The sequence below is a fragment of the Quercus lobata genome, chromosome 12 (assembly GCF_001633185.2).
Source record: "Quercus lobata isolate SW786 chromosome 12, ValleyOak3.0 Primary Assembly, whole genome shotgun sequence".
Taxonomy (NCBI): domain Eukaryota; kingdom Viridiplantae; phylum Streptophyta; class Magnoliopsida; order Fagales; family Fagaceae; genus Quercus; species Quercus lobata.
In genome coordinates this window covers 476,745-498,047 of record NC_044915.1, presented here as the reverse complement: position 1 = coordinate 498,047, position 21,303 = coordinate 476,745, and the positions used below count along the sequence as shown (strand labels likewise).

The 21,303-nt window shown below is 33.5% G+C and overlaps 2 protein-coding genes across 2 annotated transcripts in view; both read right to left on the bottom strand.

Annotated features, from left to right (window-relative positions):
* Positions 1 to 939: 939 nt before the first annotated feature.
* LOC115971604 (COBW domain-containing protein 1-like) lies at positions 940 to 17,723 on the bottom strand. Its single transcript, XM_031091605.1, has 10 exons — positions 17,661 to 17,723; positions 9,464 to 9,727; positions 8,443 to 8,623; positions 7,649 to 7,845; positions 7,475 to 7,525; positions 6,842 to 6,933; positions 6,498 to 6,562; positions 4,761 to 4,852; positions 1,330 to 1,434; positions 940 to 1,199 (listed from the first exon to the last, which is right to left on the bottom strand). The coding sequence occupies exons 1-10, from the start codon at positions 17,721 to 17,723 to the stop codon at positions 1,062 to 1,064; spliced, it is 1,248 nt and encodes a 415-aa protein (XP_030947465.1). The 3' UTR covers positions 940 to 1,061.
* A 224-nt stretch (positions 17,724 to 17,947) lies between these two features.
* Positions 17,948 to 21,303, bottom strand: part of LOC115971602 (DNA (cytosine-5)-methyltransferase CMT2-like) — a 36,146-nt gene continuing 32,790 nt past the window's right edge. The window contains exons 18-23 of the mRNA XM_031091602.1: positions 20,714 to 20,829; positions 20,535 to 20,636; positions 19,238 to 19,281; positions 19,087 to 19,156; positions 18,903 to 19,006; positions 17,948 to 18,405 (exon numbers count right to left, since the gene is read on the bottom strand). Coding sequence (XP_030947462.1) covers positions 18,231 to 18,405; positions 18,903 to 19,006; positions 19,087 to 19,156; positions 19,238 to 19,281; positions 20,535 to 20,636; positions 20,714 to 20,829 — 611 coding nt within the window. The 3' untranslated portion in view covers positions 17,948 to 18,230. The remainder of the gene's footprint in view (positions 18,406 to 18,902; positions 19,007 to 19,086; positions 19,157 to 19,237; positions 19,282 to 20,534; positions 20,637 to 20,713; positions 20,830 to 21,303) is intronic.

The window sequence follows — 21,303 nt, the reverse complement described above, 5'->3', positions numbered from 1 at the left end:
ATGCCATGTGCAATTATTTTAGGACCTCTAAATATGCCATGTGCAATTTTTTGAGTGAAAGTGCTGACCTTTTTTTCAGTCAAAAATCATTACCCGTAGTTACTGAGAAGCATTTTCGTCCGAAATTTGACCGACTTTTTTATTCGCAAAATAACATTGCCATATATTTTTTATTTTTTTTTAGGACCTCTACTCTTAGGTAACTTTTTATGTGGAGTAAGTGGAGCTAAAATGGATTATAGTTGTGTAGGGTAAGTGATGCTAAAATGGATTAGATTTGGTGTGGCTGTTTCTAGATCCTAAGATTTTTTTATTTGCAAGCTTTCATCTATTTAAAAGTGGGAGAGAATGAGAGAGCTCTTTTTCCTCTTTTTTATTTATTTATTTTTTTTTTTTTTTTTTTTGGTTGGTATTACTTAATCAATACTATAGCACACAACTTATTTACAAGCTTAACGACTATTGATAGCGTTAATGTGAACACAAGAACGTCCCAAATTCTAAATCAACGACTTATTAAAACCTAGAAGACAGTACAATATCATCGCTACCTTGATAGGCACAGCATTGACGTACGTCAATATATTAACTATTCATTAAAAACTTATGACCATTAAAGACCTATATATTTATTCTGGAGATCTATACGTGGGACTAAAGATGACAAAATAAAATACACAGGACATTGTTAGTTTGGGTTTCCAGAAGAAGTGCCACATTTTGACATTCTCAAGAATTTAGCATAATATGAAAATCATGCAATAGTGAAAGCTAGATTATATTTCGTCAATGGAGGGCTATAAGATTTATCCCACAGCTGTTAGTTAATGGCAAAAAGTTCAAGAGTTTATAAACAGTTCTGCTACACATTAGCAATTTTATAAATTCTTTGACAGCTTTGACATAAAATGCACAACTAATATACATCGGTGAAAATTCTCTCATGAATCATTTCGTCATCAGAGACCATGTATTTATGCATTTGTGATTCTTTAAAGCCTCATTTTGTTTTGTGTTCCAGCATCTATCCACTGTTTAATTATTTGGCATATACCAATAGCTTATGCTAGACAACCTTTAAAACCCTTTCTTAGGGAAAATTCATCCAAATTTCTTCCTATGAACACGAGTTTGTTAATCCTCTTCTCATTGGGTCCCCAGGTTTTGCCTGGGCAGCCATCCAATGTAGAATGCACCCCCTGAAAAGGTAACAGCACCATAGAAGGTGGAGAAAAATTAGAAAAGAAATGTAGCCTGCAACACAATTTTTTTATTATAAATATACTCATTTGATAATGAAAGGAATAGTATGGAAAAGGGAAAAAGAACCTGAAAAACATAACGTTGGTCAGAATCACTAACAGATAAAATCCCCTTCATTCTGTACAAGTCCTCTCCTTTTTCTTCAATCAGTCTTTCAAGCCAATCATCAAACTGGAATAGTCAACCAATTTTAAGAAGGAAAATTAATTATTAGATTAATCAAAGGTAACCCTAAAGAGAAGCAAATAGTGTATAAATATATATAGCAAATACAACTCATGATTCAATATGGGATTGAACCTTTGACCTTAACCTCCAACTCCTGTTTATGTGGAGGAGGTTCCATTCGATCCAACAAAAGACAAGGAACATGAAAAATATAAGTGTGAGAATGAAGGATCTTCCCTTCACCAGTATGCAGTTGCGAAAATACTTGCTAGTTGCTACATTGACAGACAGCAAATAAGCATACACCATTGGCCAGTAACAAGTCCAATAGCCTCTTCCAAGGTTTCTTTTTACAGGATAAAAAATTAAATTTTTTTCTTTTTCTGCTTTAAATTATAGATTTGCCATGCAAATCTCTATTCCTTGACCATTATAGCAGCTAGGTATGGTAATTTATTTATAGAGGTCATTAGCTATTCTCAGTTTCCTTAGGAAATTGAGATTTGGGAATAGTTTTTGTTTTTTGTTTATTTTGAGTTACCAAACAAGTATTTTGTTCTACAAAATAGAAAATAGTTTTTGAAAACAGAAAAATTAGGAAAAAAAAAACAGTTGCTAAACATGCCCTAAGGCTATGTTTGGTAACAGTTTTTGCCTTTTGTTTTCATAAATTTGTTTTTGGGAATAGAAAGAAAAAACAATTTCTTGTATTTTCAAATCAAAAACATGTTTGGCTAGTTGAAATAAAAAAAAAAATAGAAAATTGAGATATCCTTTTGTACACAACTTGTCTCAACTCTAAATAAGTTGTAGCAGAGCTCCTTTGTACACAACTTGTCTCAACTCTAGATCAAAACTAGAGATATCCTTTGGGTCTGTAAATTTATGGAGGTAAGAAGTTGAAAAGTGAAGTTCCCACATAGATCTGTTCAAAATTTGGGAAGGAGAGAGAGAGAGAGTCATAGTTCTCGAGATGTAGTGAAGAAGAAGTCATGGATCTTCCTACCTATAAAGTGATTCTCTTTAGGATCATTGAATAAAGTGCAAGATAAAGAGAAAAAAATCTTGTGTGAGAGGAGTGAGAAAAAAAAATACTAAAATTTGTTATTACTCGAATTTGAACACTAGTGCTAACTCCTTAAAGGGGACAAATTCATTAAATTAAGTACATGTTTTCATTGGCTTTTAAAAAATAGAAATTAAAAACAGCCTTTTACATGTTTTCAATTTCCTTCACAAATTGAGTTTTGTGAACAATTTTTGTTTTTTATTCATTTGGGTTGCCAAACAAGTTTTCTAGTCTAGAAAATAAAAAACTATTTTTGGAAACAGAAAATAAGGGGAAAAAAAAAAAGTTACCAAGCATACCCTAACTATCTTAGGTTTTATTTTCTTTGGGTTCGAGTTAGTCATTTATTAGCTTTTCAGTTTACTAGTTAAACTAGGAGTTTCCAAAGCTACTAGGACAGTTTCTAATTCTACTAGGGCAAGAAAGAGTCTTTATATATATTTATGCTCAATGTATTCAAAGGAGATAAAGCTGATTAATAAAATTATTGAGTTTTTTGAGCATTGAGACATGTTAGCCTCTGCGAGATGTTTCCTCTATTTCCCTTCTCTCTCTTTTCTTCTTCTTCTTCTCTTTCTTATGGTATTGTTCACAGGTACTGTTGTTTATACAGCCCCTAAAGACCGCTCTGTCTTCTCCCTTACAACCCCACATCAAACCCTTTCTTTAACCTATCAAAACCTTTACCTTTTATTTTGTGGAGTATCTACCTATCAAAACCCTAAATGGCCATATGCTTTCTTCAACCAAATAACCATCAAATAACTCATCAAACCATCTTTTAATTCCTAACATAACCCTATAACCCTTTCTTCAATAATTATAAACCTTAAATCCACAAATTCACTTGACATATTTGCCCTATATCAAGAGAGGAGTGGAAGAACTTTATCAAGGTTTTATATTTAAGGAGTTGGTACAGCTGAAGCAAAAAGTTGCTGTACAGTGCAGAGATAAGACCAATATACTTGCTTAGACCAGCGTGGTAATTTGCAGTTAGCAAACACATTTTAACACTTGAGATAGAGAGAGTTTTACTGCTGGATCTAATATGAGTAAAGATAGATTGTTCTTTTCTCCTTATATTCCCAGTGTGTTAATTTGGGTGTGCTGGGGTCAGTATGCCCCGCACAGCCATTTTATTCTCTTGTTATTTATATATTGAGATAGAAAGCCCTTTTTGCTCTCTCTCTCTCTCTCTCTCTCTCTCTCTCTCTCTCTCTCTCTCTCTATATATATATATATATATATATATATCACACTCTCCGCGCCCCAATAGGAAACATATCTCTCTCTCTCTCTCTCTACATTTTAACACTTGAGATAGAGAGAGTTTTACTCTCTCTCTCTCTCTCTCTCTCTCTCTCTCTCTCTATATATATATATATATATATATATATGACACTCTCCGCGCCCCCATATCTCTCTCTCTCTCTCTCTCTCTCACTCTTGTATCTCTCTATATTTATCTTACCTAGATATAATAGGAACCATATCTCTCTCTCTCTCTCTCTCTCTATATATATATATATATATATGACACTCTCCGCATCCCAATAGGAACCATATTTCTTTTAGGTAGGCTGACTTCATTTTGCTTGTCCCATGCAAAAATTAGGCCCAGCCTGATTGGTAGGTTACCACCTTACATTATACTGGTTGTGCGGGCATTACACCCATATGTGTGGTTGTTCCTCATAGGCCCACCCTAGTGAACTAACCGTATTATCCGTATTACTATCCAAGTGGACCGTTGGTGATAAGATATTGATTCAGTTAAAACCCATGCAAATTGACATTTGTACATTGCATATCAACAGAATTATTGAAATAACACTAATCATTAGATGATTCCAAGAAGTTAGATAGGTAAGCCTTAAACATATTCATCCAGACAATTAGGGAAATTAACTAATGACTCCGGCAGTTAGGCAGTCTATCAAGCAACTTATATGCAGAATAGCAAAACAAGGATTTGTGTAGCACCTTCACACATTAAATATTGCAACTAACTTCTACAAAGAACGTTCTTTTGTGTGTGTGTTTTTTTTTTGGGGGGGGGGGGGGGGGGTTTGTGGAGGAGGGAGTTGGGTTATAATTCATATTCAACTAGTTTGCCATCATTTTGTATTTTAATTATTCCTCAACAGCTTAGAGGTATAAAATTCAAGTCAATGGCTTTCAGAAGACATCGGGTTTTTATAGAAACAGCAAGGTGACATATATAAACATGAAAAACCAAAAAAAAAAAAAAAAATACCTCATCAAGATCAAGAGTTCCTTCAGAAACTATACTGACACTAGAGACGGCAGAATCATGAGCATGATCGTGGTGATGCCCTGTGTGGTGTCCTGCAACATCCACCCAAAATGATGAAATGTATTAAAATTAATTCAGAGGAAAATATTTTTGAGTCACTTTGGAGAGAAAAAAGATCATGGTAAAAAGTGAAGTCCAGCATGAAAAAGGAATATGAATAATATAATGAAACAATAAAAGAACTACAATGAAGAAAATTATATTTTAAAATCTAAAACCACCAACGATACGTCCTCATCCACAACCCCCAATCCCAATCAGCCTCTTCTCATAACTATCCTTTTTTTTTTTCCAACTGTGTTTAATGTTTTATATATCAAACAGTTAAAGCTGTGGGCCCCAACAAAGGAGAAAGTAAAGGAATCTTATACAACTAAAATTGATTTTAATTAATTATCAATATGAAATAGTTTGGTTAAATTATTTATTAATTTTTTGCAGCTTTTGATATTTTTTTCGTCTTTTAATTGTTTAAATTTTCAATTTCAGACTAGGCTTTCCCAGAAATTTGGCCTAGCTTTGGAGAAAAGTTAATTGTTATTGAAATTAAGAGATCTCTGGGTGCATGTGGAATGTCATGCAACTGGTTGAACATACTCTCTGCTAGTAGCAAACTGATTGTAAAGAGTTAATTCTGAAACTCTAATAAATAGTCAAAAGAAGATAATCCATGTTCTTCCTATTGACTTTAGTCAAGACAGTAAACAAGTAATCATAGACTCCAATATCAGAAGCTTCTTATGATAAATGAGGCTCCAGATTGGCCTCACCATCCGGATAATGTACCATTCAACTTTCTCAATATCTGTGTATACAATTTTTTATTTTTTTTTAAATATGGACCTTAACACTAGAAACTAGATTTTTGTCCAAACATCATCCAGATGAGAAAATAGGAACCAAAACACATAAAACAAACCAAAATACTGCCGAGCATAGTCATGCACGCTTGTTACCAAGTGGGGCATTAAAGTGGTTTAATTTGAGTGGAAATTCCTGAGGTTTACATGAAGAGGACACGGCTGTTATGGTTTGTCCAGGTAAAGCACATCCACTATGGTTGGGTAGATATGCTATCTTTGAATTTAAAATTTGATTGAACTGCATGGACAGCCCCTCACAAGGAAGGCACTCACCCATCGGTTTAAAGTGCAACCCCATCCACCATGGGTGGGTAGCCAATTTTGATAATGAAACTGGTCTTGCATCAAAAACCAAAATACAACAAAAGAAAGTAGAACTTGTCTCTTTGAATATGTCTAAAGAAAGAAATTAGAACTAAATGCTAATGGATAATCTATCAAAACCTGTCATGTGACATTTTACAACCACCATACAGCTCATCATCCTAATTACAACTGATCAATGATGCCATTATGTACTAAAAGTAGAAACAACCATTTGCAATCTAATATATGAAATTAATTACAAGTTCCAAGCAAGGTAAAGAAATAAAATTATAATTGAAAATTAAAAAAAAAAAAAAAATTAGGTTATGAGTTTAAACTAGGGGCAAAATAGTAATGTAATTGTACTTCTTTATATATAAATAATATTTTATGTGTTAGGGTTGACATATCAAACCCTAAACACTTTCATCTTAACAACACTTATTATTAGGGAAAACTGAAGAAAGGAAAAGGAAAGAAAGTAGGAATGGAAAAGAGAAGATACTACCATGTCCGGCTTCATGTTGATGAGTCACAGAACAGGAACTATCTAGGTGAGCTTCAGAGTCAAATCTGCAAAATGAAGGCATTTGACATATCATCAAAGATTAGTTCAAATCATACTGATTGAAATATTAATGTGCATTACGAATTTGGTAGTGCCAAGCAAAACTTGTGCACAAACACAAAAGGGAAGGTTAAGCACGTAAATATTCTCAGCTCAACTAAACCATAAATCCAATAAAACAGGGGTAGGTTCAATTGCAAATAAATACTACAAAGAAGAAATAAAATTCAAGAGGAAGACTTTGACATTGCAGGATTACTGGCAGAAACAGATTAGACAACAACCTTTCAAGATCATATCCTCCCACTCCCAAAACAAAGTCCATGTCAACAGATCCAAATTTAGCTAGCTTAATTTGTGCAAGCCCATTGATATGCTGGCACAAAGAACCAAAAGTGAAAAAGTTGTAAGATAAAAATAACTTTTAGATAGAAAGGCAATGCATAGAATTCAATGAAACAAAGCAAAAAAAGCTGCAACTAAAAGATGGTACAGATAGAAATGACATATTGCCAATCCATGTAGCACAAATTATTAATTGTAACTTCATGACATCAGACCATACTATCAAGTTTATCATGTCCCACATAAAGGGCGTGTTTTTGTGTGTGTGTGCACTTTTCTCATCTATAATGACCTTGCACTCCTTTTCTTGATTGATGAGCATGTGATCTTCAAAAAAGTATGCATGATACATCAATACATCACATGACTCTAATTTCTCCACTGGGAAGCCAACCTACATTTTTGCTTCCAGTGCATCCTCTTCCCACAACCACCCTGCATCTTTTGAACTGGGGCAAGAAGGACAAATCCATCCCAAACAACCTACCACCTGTATCTCTTCTCTCCTACTTATCAGCCCCTCACTACTTAACAAACTAAACAGAGCATTCATGTACAACGGAAAAACTTACCTTGATTTTCTTAGTCAGTACCTCCAACTCAGCCTCGCTGACTAAATCTATCTGCCAATATGGGAAAAAATCTAATTAATTTGGGCGGCCAAAATAGCTTTATTCAAGACATACATCTCTTCGCAACAGAAAACTTAGAATCATCGCATTTCAAGACAAGAAATCAAAATTCACCTTGTTGAAAATAATACGGTCAGCATAGGCAACTTGCTCTACTGCCTCATTCACCACAAATCTTGGTTTGACTTCATTCAAGTGTTGCATGGCATGCTTTGAGTCAACCAAAGTAACAACTCCATCTAGTTTCAAATAACGTGAAACCAGTTCATCGCTACAGAATGTTTCTATAACAGGAGCTGGCTTAGCAAGGCCTACAAAAAAGATTCCAGGAATTAAAGAGTAGCTTTCAGTACCTGCACTTGATGGAGTTAGTAAACTCCCAGGTTTCGCCTCTCTTTTTTTCCCCTAAAATAACAACCATAAAAGACAAACCCAAGGGGTAGCATAATCGGCTAGAGACCACACCTCATAAGTGGAGTCACTAGTTCAAATCACTCCTTCCCCCTCCTATTGGAGCCAAAATTTACCCTTTTTTTTTTAAATCCATAAATGGCATAACATCATACTAAAGGAATGACAAGAGCAATTCAGCAAATCTTCAAGATCAAGAACAAGAAGCCGTTGAACATGAGGTTTATAATTTCAACAAAGAAAACTGGTGAAGATTTTTTTATGTGCATATCCTTTCATCTTCTTTTTAATAATAAGTTCTAATTTTCATCTTTTTTCTTATTTTGATGAAAGATCCACTTGGAATTCATACCAAATGAGATTCAACTTATGCTTCAAGATTGATACCTCTATACTAATCAGTCATTTTAGAATTTGAGTAAATACATAAAATAAAACCCCCACTGCTTACATAAAAAATTGATAATTGGCATTGCAAAGGTATTAATGTAAAATACCTGTTGTTTCTATAACAATATGATCAAATTTGTCCTGTTTTTCCTTAACTAACTTCAAAAGCATTTTAACAAGATCTCCTCGCACAGTACAGCATAGGCAACCATTATTAACCACGATAATGTCTTCAGATACAGAGGAATGACTAGCAACCAATGATCCATCAATATCCACTTCACCAAACTGCATTGATAGTAATCAGATTACTAATAAAGTACAAGAAAAACCTTAGCACTCTCAGCAAATAATTCTCAGCCCTTTAATAATAATAAAAAATTAAAAAATTAAAAAAATAAAAAAAAACTCTCTAGTAAGGAGGTAAAAGAACACTAGAAATTTGCATGCTTTCCTCAAAAAAAAAAAAAAAAAAAATTGCATGCTCACTTCCTTAATCTCCTTTGTAACCCTGGAAGCTCTATACAGATACTCAAGGTGGTTTATTTTTAAAGAATACTATTATTGAATGAGAAATATCTTAATCTCCTTGGTGATGATTCCAAGCAACCCTTAGGTGGCGAAGCCTAAGGCTTTCAGGCTGCTCTAGGTGGTGGAACCTAAACTGTCCGTCCTGCATCAAGAATCCCGAGAAAAACACCCACTTTGTGGAATAATAATAAGAAACAGCTTCTTAACAGCATACACACTTTGAGCATTCTAGTTAAATTACAAATTACTGGCGTAGTAAACTGCCCATGTCACTTTAGCATTCTACCAAATCCAAGTCAAATAAAACCTTCCTATCAAATTCAAAAGATACACTAATAAGAAGAAGAGAAATAATTGTGGGAACACTGAATAATTCACAACCAGTTCCAATAGAACCTGATGATGCCCATAAGAAAAAGGTCTTTTAAATTTGCAATTTAGATGTCCATTTACTAGCATAGAATAGAAGAAAATGCAACCTTTACTAGTGCTAGAAAATTCCAGCGACTGGGACCCACCACTTTTTTTTTTTTTTTTTTGGTTTTGTTTTCTGAGTGACAAAAGTTGTGTGCTAGAGTGGAGGTGAGTACGGGGTACCTCGTTTTCTATGACGGCAATCCGCTTGCCGTGTTGAGATGAAAGTATATGATTGAGGAGAGTTGTCTTGCCGGAACCGAGAAAACCAGTGATGACAGTGGCAGGAACCCGGTTATCATCGAGAGTATTGTAGTTGTAGTTGTAGTTTGGATCAATTGATGAGCTCCTGCCACTGGAGTTAGTGGAATGGAAATGGAAAGAGTGAAGAAGGTTTCTGAGGATTCGAGAAAAAATTATAAAAAAAAAAAAAAAAAAACCCAGGCCCTTAAGGAAAAACCAAAACGGGACTCAAATGTTTTGCTTTTTCAAAATTATTGTTTAATTCAAAAATATTTTTCACTCTTATTACTTGTTATATTTTCATCCCTATATTTTATAATAAAAAATTTTGTGTCTCAAAATTTCAAATGTAACTCATTTGATTGTTCCATACTTCTATCCACTTCAATTTTTTTAAGGGATGAAAAATTATTATTTAGGGGAAAAAAAACCGTATAGTTTTAGTTCTATTTTTGCTTATGAAATATCATTCAGGTTTAATTTTGTCCTTTAAGCTTATTAAGAGTGGTCAAGGACCTTATAATTTAATTGGGACCTCCCCATGCATAAGATGCTTGGGGTCTAAGGAGTAAAAGAATTTGAGTTATAAGGTTAGTAGCATATTGTAACTATATAAATAAATAAAAACTTATTAAAAATTGATGAATGAAAAATGTAAAGAATATATTCTAAAAGAAAAATATAGTCTAGAACATGGAGTTCTTCTTAAATATGTAAAGAATATTCTAAAATTTATCTAATAATTAATCGATATGCATGTGGGTGCCCATAGACCGACGATGGATCTAAAGAGTTGCAATATATCTGTGGGGATGCCGCGGTCCATGGACTCGAGGAAAAAAGCCGCCCGAGGAGAGGAAGAGATGAGTCAAAGTACTCTTAAGCATTCCAAGCGGGAACAAGAATTTGAAGAGAGAGAATTAGTGGTCATATGAGAAATTTCTAGTTTGGATTAGCTTATTGCCTCCGCATTAAATGGTAGGCAATAGTTTTATCAGCTACATTGATGAGGAAGTGACCTAAACAATGTAAGTCACAGTTAAGCAGACTCCTTCCACCCATACTTGTCAGTATCATATGATACGCAATACGTATCATACGATATGTATCGTATCGTGTGTAAAAAATTATGTATTGTATCGACATATCGTAAGTGCTCATGAATCGTACGATACAATATGTGTATCGTATGAATTACATCGTATCGTAAAATCGTACATATCGTACGATACATAAACAAATGCTTTAAAATGAGATTTTTTGGTTAAAATTTGTACTTTTATTTGAATCTTACAAGTTGTTAGACTTGTTTTAAACACAAAATTATTAGGTTACTTAATAAAATAACATATTTATGAGTTTTTTTCCCTCTCTTTCTTCTACAAAATTTGGACCACACAGTACACACTTACACTTCACTTTAATATTTACAAATTTATTTTCTATATCATGAATAAGATATTAATTGAAAATATAATTATTTTTATTTTTTTCACTATTGCTATAAGTCCAAGAAACTAGAATGCTAAGAAGAATTTTTTTTTTAATTATTAAAATAAAAAGAACAAGAAGAGATAGTAAATGTTAATAAAGATGAAGAAAATTTTAATGAAGAAATAAATTTGCAAAATGATAATCATGATGATAGTACTGACTTAGATGAGGTTGATTAGCTAATATGATGAATATGATGGAAATAAATTAATTTTTGGGTCATTTGTTATATATTATCACTTTTGAATGTGTATGTTATAAACATGTGCTAGTTTGATTTATTTAGTTAGCTTGTTAAATATTATTACATAAGTGATGAATAAATTAGTCATTAGCTAAATATATTCAAAATTTAAAATGAATATACCATTTATATATATATTTATATATCTATAATTTTTTATAAATTTTATTAAGTGTTTGTGTATCTTAAGATACACGATACGGAAAAATCAAAAATCGATTCACGATATGATTCACGTTTTGACAACTATGCTTCCACCACCTTCTTCAGATGTAAAAAGCGACAAGTGTCATGAGAGGAGGGATGTTTGGTGAGGATGGATGGTTGAGATATGATGAAGGGAGGAGTATATAAGAAAAGGAAGGTTGACAGAGAAAGGGGGTGGACACGAGTATCAAGAGAAAAAAAGGAAACAAGAAGAACACTTAGAAAAAAAAGTGTGAACAGTAATAATTCCTATGTAACTGTGGCCTCCTCGGACAAGCTTGACAAGATAAATTGGTTTACCTATCTAATACAATCAACCTCTTCTTCTTTGTTTTTGTCCTTGGGCTAAGCCCCCCTTTGGCCGTCTAGTTCCCTCTCTTACAAATTCTTTGTTTTGAGCCACGGTTGAGTTGATCTAGTCACTATTCTAAGCGGGCTTGGGCCGCAAGATCCTTTAGTCCTTACAATATAAATAATAGATTATATTTATAAAATTTAGTAAACTACTTGACTAAAATAAATTGTGTAGAGAAATTTAACTTTCAAACATATTTTGATAATTTTATAAGAAAAATATGACATAATAAAGTATAAATAAGCTATCATTCCCGTTTTTAAATTGTTGCTAAAAGTAACATTGACATTCATTAATCTAAAAACATCAAGTGAATTCTGAAAAAACCACCCTGACCTGAAATTTTTTTAAGTAACATTGACATTCATTTATCTAGAAACAGAATTCCGAAAAAACCACCATGACCTGAAATTTATATATAAATATATATATATATATAATAATTTAAAATTTTTTATTTGTCTACCCTTCAAAAAAAAATTTGGAACACCCTCAATTTTTTTTTATACCAATAAAATTAAATCTTGCTCCATAATTTGTTCTACATTCAGTGGATGAATGATTATTTGGTTGTGTACATTGAAAGAGATGTAGTTTTTAGCATTGATAATGAGACTATTATGCAACGATTTCAAAATATAAAAACTCGTAAAAGACAATTGTAAATTTTATGTATTTGTATGTTTTTTTTATTGTTATTATTACCAATATATGAATTTTTCTTTTTATTAAATGGTATAATTTATACTTTTTAAGAATCTTTTAAGAAAAATTTCTGAAACAAAGCAGAGTCAAATCCCTCAGCAGGTACAAACTCCAACGACAGTCAAATCTTCCCCTTGAAATGATAAGTCACGTGACTCATGTCTCTCATTGAATATGTATGAATCAAATGTGTTGCAGCTAGTGATATATATGTAGAGGATAATATTGGGGCCAACAACTACCTAGAAAGCTAGAGTTTGATTTTCTATATTATATATTTTGTGAATTGAGATGATGAACTTTGATGGTGCTTTAACGGCTTCAAAATGAGGTTTTTCGCAAAGAAACCTTGTCGATATGGTTGAATGAAGTAAAGGAGTGAGTTTTCTATTAAAAAAAAAAATTGGTAAAGAAAATGTCAGAGGAAAATAACCACCTTTATGGTGAGTTTCTCTATGTGATTATTTAAAAAAAAATAAAAAAATCACAAGATTTCTTAGGGAACTTCATTTTTCAATGATAAACCTTGATTTAGCTTAAAAAATACTTAGGAGAAAGAATTTAATTAATTAACTTTTTGAAAACACTTCTCAAAAAAAAAAAAAAAAAAAAACTTTGTGAAAACAAACATTATAACAACAAAAACAACAATTAAGCCTTAGTCCCAAAAATTGGAGTTCATAGTGGATCATCAACAAAAGTTCAGTCACATTTTTTCTTCTATATCATTCTATTGAACCAAACAATTAATTTTAATAATTAAACTTCTAATTATCTTGTAAGATATATCAAATGCAAGTATGCATGTTCACCATCTTTTTAAAGCCAAGCCAAATAGGTGTTTACATTATATATGCATATAGCTTAATCTACATATATGTGTGAAATTCCTTTTAGAGACTTGTAAGTTGTACCTCAGCCCTTCTCCCCCATCCCACAAGAGCTTGTAATTGTGGAGACCATCACACCAACTCGCCAAAGGTGTGCATTGGTAGTAAATAATAATAATAATGATAATAATAAAACCCTAACAACACTCAGATGGAGAATTTTTTTTTAAAATAACAATAAATATTAAAAAATTTAGTTAATTGTCATATTTCAAAACAATTTTGAAAAATAACATCTCGAGTATCTAAAACTCGAGTTCCACCTTGGAACTCGAGTTTTTAAGTCTCGATTTGGAGAAAAAAAATTGCGCTAAAAATCGAGTTTTAAAGACTCGATTTCCATATGGCTTTAAAACGTCACTATAGGGATTAAAAACGCCACTATAGGGCACCCTAAACCTGCTACTTACAAAATTTTTTGCAGGAAAACGCCGCTATAGGGCTTTAAAACGTCACTGTAAGGCTTAAAAACGCCACTATAGGTGAAATTTTTTGCATAAAACTCGAGTCTTAAAGACTCGAGATCTTTGTGGCATTTTCCCACTCAGAACGCGAGTCTTTAGCACTCGAGTTCTAATATGGATCTCGAGTTTTAAAAACTCGAGATGCTACTTTTCTAAATTCTTTCAAACCGTTCCTAACTTACTATTTTGAATCACCATGTGAATCTCTTCTGCACAAAACCTCCTCAGATGGATGATTAGGCTTAGGCCCATATCAATAGCTTGAGTGACATTAAAAAAACTTGTAGTCAAATCCTATGATTCATGGGTTTGCATGAGTTGTTGAGTAGTCCCCTCCCAATTTAAAATTCTCCTTGTTTGCAGTTTCCAACTGTGAATTACATTATAACTTCACTGCAATAATCTCCAATTGTTCCACATTATGTTTAACTTCAATTTTTCTCAATCTTGGATTTGCCACCATTACTACTGTTTTTCCTCCTAGAAGTCTTCGAACTCTCAACTTGATAGTTAGTAGGAGAACCACCATTGTGATATCACAAGTGGTACAAATTAGATTGGAAGAGATTATTAAAGTGTGTTGTGCAAGTGCTTATTGAGCTTCTTATCCTGTCTACTAGATGTATCTTGAGTTTATAAGTTATTACGATAGACCTAGTTGATTCTTAACTGGTCCTTTTGGGATGTAAGCTCAAATATGTCTAGTGTTTTTACTTAAGCCATTACAAATGGTATCAAAGCAAATCTGATAACATCATATGGCTTTGAGGCTCTACAATACAAGCAGCGCTGACAAAAACGTTAGAAATTTAAGCAGACAAGATTGTAATGCCCCAAATTGTACAGATTTGATTGGTTTAGAGTGTTTGAAAGTGTTTTGGGCATGCATGTTTTGAGTCTCATATCAGGTGGTTTTTAGTTTAACTAATTAAATTTTGGGTTTATAATTGATTAAGAGAAGCCCAATTGCAATTAACGCTTACTCAATTTGTTTCGAACCATCACCAATGATTGATTCTTTAGCACCATCGAAACAGGGCCATTTTTGTACTCCAGCATTGCTTACAATATGTGGGGGGCTTTTAACATTGGTAGGGCTAGCTTGCAACCATGCACCAAACTGGAATTCAGTTGAGGAATGAGGACCTTAGTTTGAATGAGCATTCCCCTCCGACTGAAACTCCACACAAACTGCTTGTTCACCAAATTGTGTCTTTCTTTCCCGGAGTAGAGGCTCGGTAATGTTAAAAGCGATATTAACTCGAAAATATCATCCCAACCAATGCCATCTATCATAATATCCACAAGACATTACCGTAGGACACACCAATCTTGATTCCCATCTCCTTTATAATGCACTTTAGAGGTCGGTTATAAACACAAACAAAAAGACACCCTGGTGAAATAGACTTCAAAAGGACGAGTGTCTCCCCTGTAGGCTTACAAAAGCAAGAAATGGGGATTTTTTTAGAAAATAACTATAAAATTCAAACAATATCATTAGTTAGGAAACGTTTCAAACTAATTTGGTTTCTAATAATTCGAGTTCAGAGGGGTCGATTTTTGGGTTATAAAATCGAGTATATTTTACTCGAGTTTCCTATTTTGCCAATTTTGCCAGCAGCTGAGGTGGGTCCACGTAGGCCAGAAATCGAGTTCATTGGACTCGTTTTGTAAGACTAGAAAACAAGTTCATTGAACTCAGTTTCTAGGCCATGAAAACGAGTTCATTGAACTCAATTTTCATACATGTAAATCGAGTTCAATGAACTCGGTTTGCAAGAACAGAAACCGAGTTCATTGAACTCGGTTTGATTTAAAGGAAACCAAGTCCATTGTACTCAGTTTCCTTTTGGGTACGTGTCAACCATCAGCACTCAAAAAAGCACTTCAGAAGCACAAAAAAAAACCAAGTAAAAAACACACAAAAACAGTTCAAAAGCACACAAAAAAACTAAGTTCAAAACACACAGTCACTCTCATTCCCTCTCACTCTCAGTCTCTCTCTCTCACGAGAAGTCTCTCTCTCTCTCTCTCTCTCTCTCTCTCACTCTCACACTCTCATTCCATCTCGCCTGTCGCTCCGTCGCCGTCGCCGTCGCCGACTCTCACTCCGTCACCGTCGTTGCCTCTCGCTCCCGTCGCCGTCGCTCCGTCTCCGCCTCGCTCAGTGTTTCTCCCTCAGGTAACCTTTCAATCTGTTTGGGAGAGTTCTTGGTTGGATACTAATACTGTTTTGTTGCATTTTGATTATTTGGTGGTCATCCTGTCAGTATAATGTGTTGTTCTAATAGGAGCAATTTCTAAATCAAAAGTTAGTCATGCATGTATCTCCAATTTGTTTTACTATAATTAAGACTATGCTAGCACACGCTAATATTATTCCTGCTGTTTCTGAATTATAGATGTTGTACATTTAATTGGCCTAAATTACAATTTCATATGTGAGTTGGTTTTCTTCCTAATATGTTCTAAATTTTTCTTTAAAAAAAACCTAGCAAATAATCACAATATACTAATAACAAATAAATTAATCACAATATTTACACTAACAAATAAGAAAAACAAAACTTTTCCTAATATGTTCTAAATTTTTCTTTAAAAAAAAAAAAAACCTAGCAAATAATCACAATATACTAACAAATAAATTAATCATAATATTTACACTAACAAATAAGAAAAACAAAACTTTTCCTAATATGTTCTAAATTTTTCTTTAAAAAAAACCTAGCAAATAATCACAATATTGTAAAAACATTACCTGAGAGTGTTGTGTGAGATTAGTGTTCTGTGAGTGCAAGTGAGTTTAGGAAAGTTGTTTCATAGAGGTTTCTGAAGAGAAGAGCTAAGTTTCTGAATATAGAGACTGAGTTTCTAAATATAGAGAATATATTCACAATACAGAGAAGCTATGAGACCCCACGACAAGGAGGGACAGGTCCAGCTGGGACCCACGGACACATGGAGGGCTAGGGACTAATGCTGCTGTGGGGGGACTGTTATGCCCACGTGATGTTGCTGTTGTGGGGAACTGATGCTACTTTGGGATAGGAGTGATGAGACAGGAATTGATGCTGCTCGTTTTTTATACAAAGAAATCGAGTCCAATGAACTCGTTTTTTAGGCTTAGAAACCGAGTACATTGTCCTCGATTTCTTTGAACCTCCAATGAACTCGGGCTTTGAAATCGAGTCCAATGAACTCGTTTTTTAGGCTTAGAAACCGAGTACATTGTCCTCGATTTCTTGCCTATGTGGACATTCTGGCCACCTCAGCTGCTAGCAAAATAATAAATAACAAACCCAGAAATCGAGTCCTTTGAACTCGAATTGCTAGATACTAAATTAGTTTGAAACGTTTCCTAACTAATAATATTGTTTGGGTTTTGTAGTTATTTTCTAAAAAATCCCAAGAAAGGGTCATCAAACGTTCACGACCATCGTTGAGATCACTCATTCCATGTCTTCATTACCACTGAAAGCAAATAAATGAATTGTCACTAACTTCACATGCAAACGTTCCTCATCTTGGCTTCCACATCATCTTCATTGAATATTTAAGTCCTCCAAATTGAAATGGGAATCCGTAAGCTACTTACTCGTTTGTCACTAAACCATCAAAATGATCAACATTACACTCCACCGCATCCTCCTCATTAGGAGATAGTTGTAATCTTTTCCAATAATCTTCCACCAAATCAGAATCCATACCGAAGTCTTAAAGAATAATAGAAACAATTATCAACAAACTAATCACAAAAACTAGAGAACAAACTTACCTGTTCCCCACAAGAACAGAGCAGGAACAGAATTACCCAAACTCTCATAGAGACAATTGACATGCAAGGTTAATTATAAAAATTCCCTCTTTACCATCCCATTCACTCTCACAAATCCCAAATAGGAAATCTATGAAATATCACTAAAAATCCAATTTATTCCACTTGCTCCGCCTCCCCCCAAAATATAAACTGTTAAGGTAAACAACTCTAAATATTCTAGAACAACACAGGCCGAAATAAGTCTTGCCAAGTAAATGATTTCAACATCCAAATCTCTAGGCAGGTGACAAATTTGTACATAAGTGGTTTTATTCACATCTTCCATTTAGATTAAGTTGCTCAAATAACAATGTTTATGGTGATACACAATCACGCATTTCACCATATTTAAATTGAAAGCGAATGGAGGATGCCTTGCTGGAACCAGTTTACATTGATGAACAACAATAGGGCTCAGCAAGAAATTTTTTTAAAACAATTCCGCAAATTACAAAACAAAGGTTCAAGGTTAATGAATAAAAAATGACACAATTTATAAGGTCAAAGGAAGGGGGTAAAGAATGAATACTAGAGACTCTCATCAGATAGGGACTTCACCAATTGATGATAATTAGAATGAGAGAACTTTGGGGGAAGAGTCATGAGTGGTTCATCCCCAATTAGCTTTCTAAATGCTAATCCCATGGCATATCCTAAGGCTCGTGCAACGGGAACAGCAACTGCATTTCCAATCTGACAGTACCTGTATAAAGTACAAGAAGACTAATGACACCAAGTTTACTACAGAACATATGCATAATGCATGAAGGAGATAATAAGAAATTTGATAATAAAAAAAAAACAAAAAAACAAAAAACACTCATAGGTCTACTTTACATGCAATCAAAATTAATAATACTAACCAAAAAAGTTTTAGGCTAATTTAAGATCTGCACTTTGAGAATGCATACCTGCACTGAACTTTCAACAACTTTGTTGGGCCATAGAATTCCTTTTTTTCTTTTGCCCTTTTATTAAAATACAGTAATAATATTTCAAGTTATATGTTATATTATTGATGTTGCCACTAAGCCTGATTTCAAATTGGAAAACTCATATCGTGACAGCAGTGATATTATTCATTTTCACTTTCAAGTCAACTATAACATGAATAGACATCTTCTCAACAAATAATAATAATAATAATAAGGAAAAAAAAAGAAATAATCATTGCAAATTAATGCACATAAATTTTCACACCTTTCTTTAATTGTGCCACAGAATCTATAATAATCAGGAAAGCCTTGCAACCTTGCATATTCCCTTAAAGTGAGGATTCGGTCCTGTTCTGGATGTAATGCTGCCTACAATGGTTTTGATAGCTTAAAGCAATATCCTAAACATGTAATTCCATTACAAAATGAACCAGAGCAGTGATGCAGACCTGATTGTGACAGCTTGGGAAAGTTATTACAGTGGGTACTGTCTCATCCCACCATAACCTTGCAAATGGCCTACATGTAATCCAATAATATCAAAATAATGAAAATTACCATACAAGATATCATAGAGGCTACCAGGAGAAAACATCTAACCTTTTGGACCTCCCTTGCTCAAAGGTAAAGGCATAATCTGGTACCTAAAAGAAAATAAAACAATATTTAATCACAATAACTACCTTTCTATTCTGACCAGATGTTACAGAAATGAACATAAAATGCATCTATTTCTGATTTCACAATGCACTTTCAGCCTGCTTCAGTTACTGTGAACAAAGTCTGATCCGTTCAGTACACCCAAGCCCTTACGAGTTTTCTTTTCCTTCCCTTCTTAAACAACTTTTATGAGATATTATTACTAAAAACACTCAAAATCAAGAAAATCAAATAATTCAAAATGACTTATTAAATAGACAAGTCTTTGTTTACTGATAATCCCAATAGTTAAGCAATTCTTTAGAATACATTCTAGTTTCCTCCGACAAACAAGACAGCAACTCTCAATGCTTCCCCAGAATTTTACCTAGACCCTTTGAGATGAATTGTCTTTATAGCATTTCTTCCTTCCTATCTTCACTGGGAAAATTATATTTAATGACTACAGTTTCAAAGGTATATTATCTTAAAAGAAATATATTTTTTATTATGGATATATGTCAGATCAATTTTCAGGAAACGGTAGCTAAAATGAACTTTCCGATTGCTTAGACCTGGTTTTGTTGAAGGACAAGAAGAGATTGAGAAATAAAAATAAATAAAAAATAAAAAACCATAAGGAAAGGAATAATGTTATTTAATAAGGGGAAAAATAATTATTGCAATCGCATTCCTTCCTACTAATGCCCAAAATATGATAAACTCAAGATCTCCAGTAAAACAACCTTGAGATGTCACCAAAAAGATAGCTGGCAGGTGAAGCAATTGATGGAGAACTAAGGAACGAAAACAAGGTAAATAAGGTTTCCAAATGCTAAATTCCTCCAAATGTTCAATATAACAATAACTCTAGTACAACCAACAAGCAGAAAAGCAACAACATTTGCAATTTTCTGCCAATTGGACATTAGTTCAAGTGGCTTACAGTTCAGGTGGGATTTTTTGTAGCTCTTCAGTTCAGATTTTGCCCATGTAAAATTCAGACAAAAAAAAAAAAAGGCAATTTTCTACAAATTTTCTAAACAAAGTTAACGTTACATAGGAAACACCGTGTAGATAGTTATCAAATCCAATTCTTAATTATTTATAATATTTATCTTGGATTGGAGAGAATCTTTATCATTGTTTTGAATTTAATTTTGCTGCTTTATCTTGCCACACATACTCACAGAAGAGTCAAATTCAAATTATACTATTACATGCTATATAAATTTCATTAAAGATAATAAACACTCACCAATGGCTTTCCAGATGGCAACAGTGGTTGTTCTGTTGCATCCCGCCGAACCACATTGTCAGTTCCTACAACTACACCAGGAAGGTCCCGAAAATTTGCTCCCTAAAAGTTCTAAAAAGTTAGAAACAATAGATAGGCTCAAGCATCAGATATCAATGGAAAGTTTAAATGTATCAGACTTTTCTTTTTGGTATTTGGCAAACACGTAGGTAATCATCTTCACCCAGCGGGTAAGACCGATGGTCGTAGAGTAATTGTTTTATTTTAGAGTCATCTAATGTCGAGCCAGTCATCTCTGCAGAACAAAAAAAAAGAGAAAAAATAGTGTGAAGAATAGTCATAAACTTAGTTTCATATGAAATAATGAGGACAGAATATGTAACTGAGATGAATATATACAAATCCATATGCAAAACCAAATTAGTAACTGTTGACATAAAACGGTAAAAGAGACACACAAAAAAGTTAAAACATACATAATTGGGACAAAATATGCCAATGGAGAGAAGTCCTATAAAGGGCAATTACTAGCATGACTTTGATCAAATGATCTGCAAATGTTCAGATGAATGGAAAAGTTTGGGACATACTTAACAAAGCACAAAGTGAGAAAGTAGATGTCAATACATTTCCCAATCTAAATGTAAATCAATCATTGCGAATTACTTTAACCTTAAATAAATTAGGCCACTGGAATTTTGGATGATTAAATTACTACTCTTCCCAAAAGTCCCGAGATATATGGTTAAAAGAGGCAGAATTGTAATAC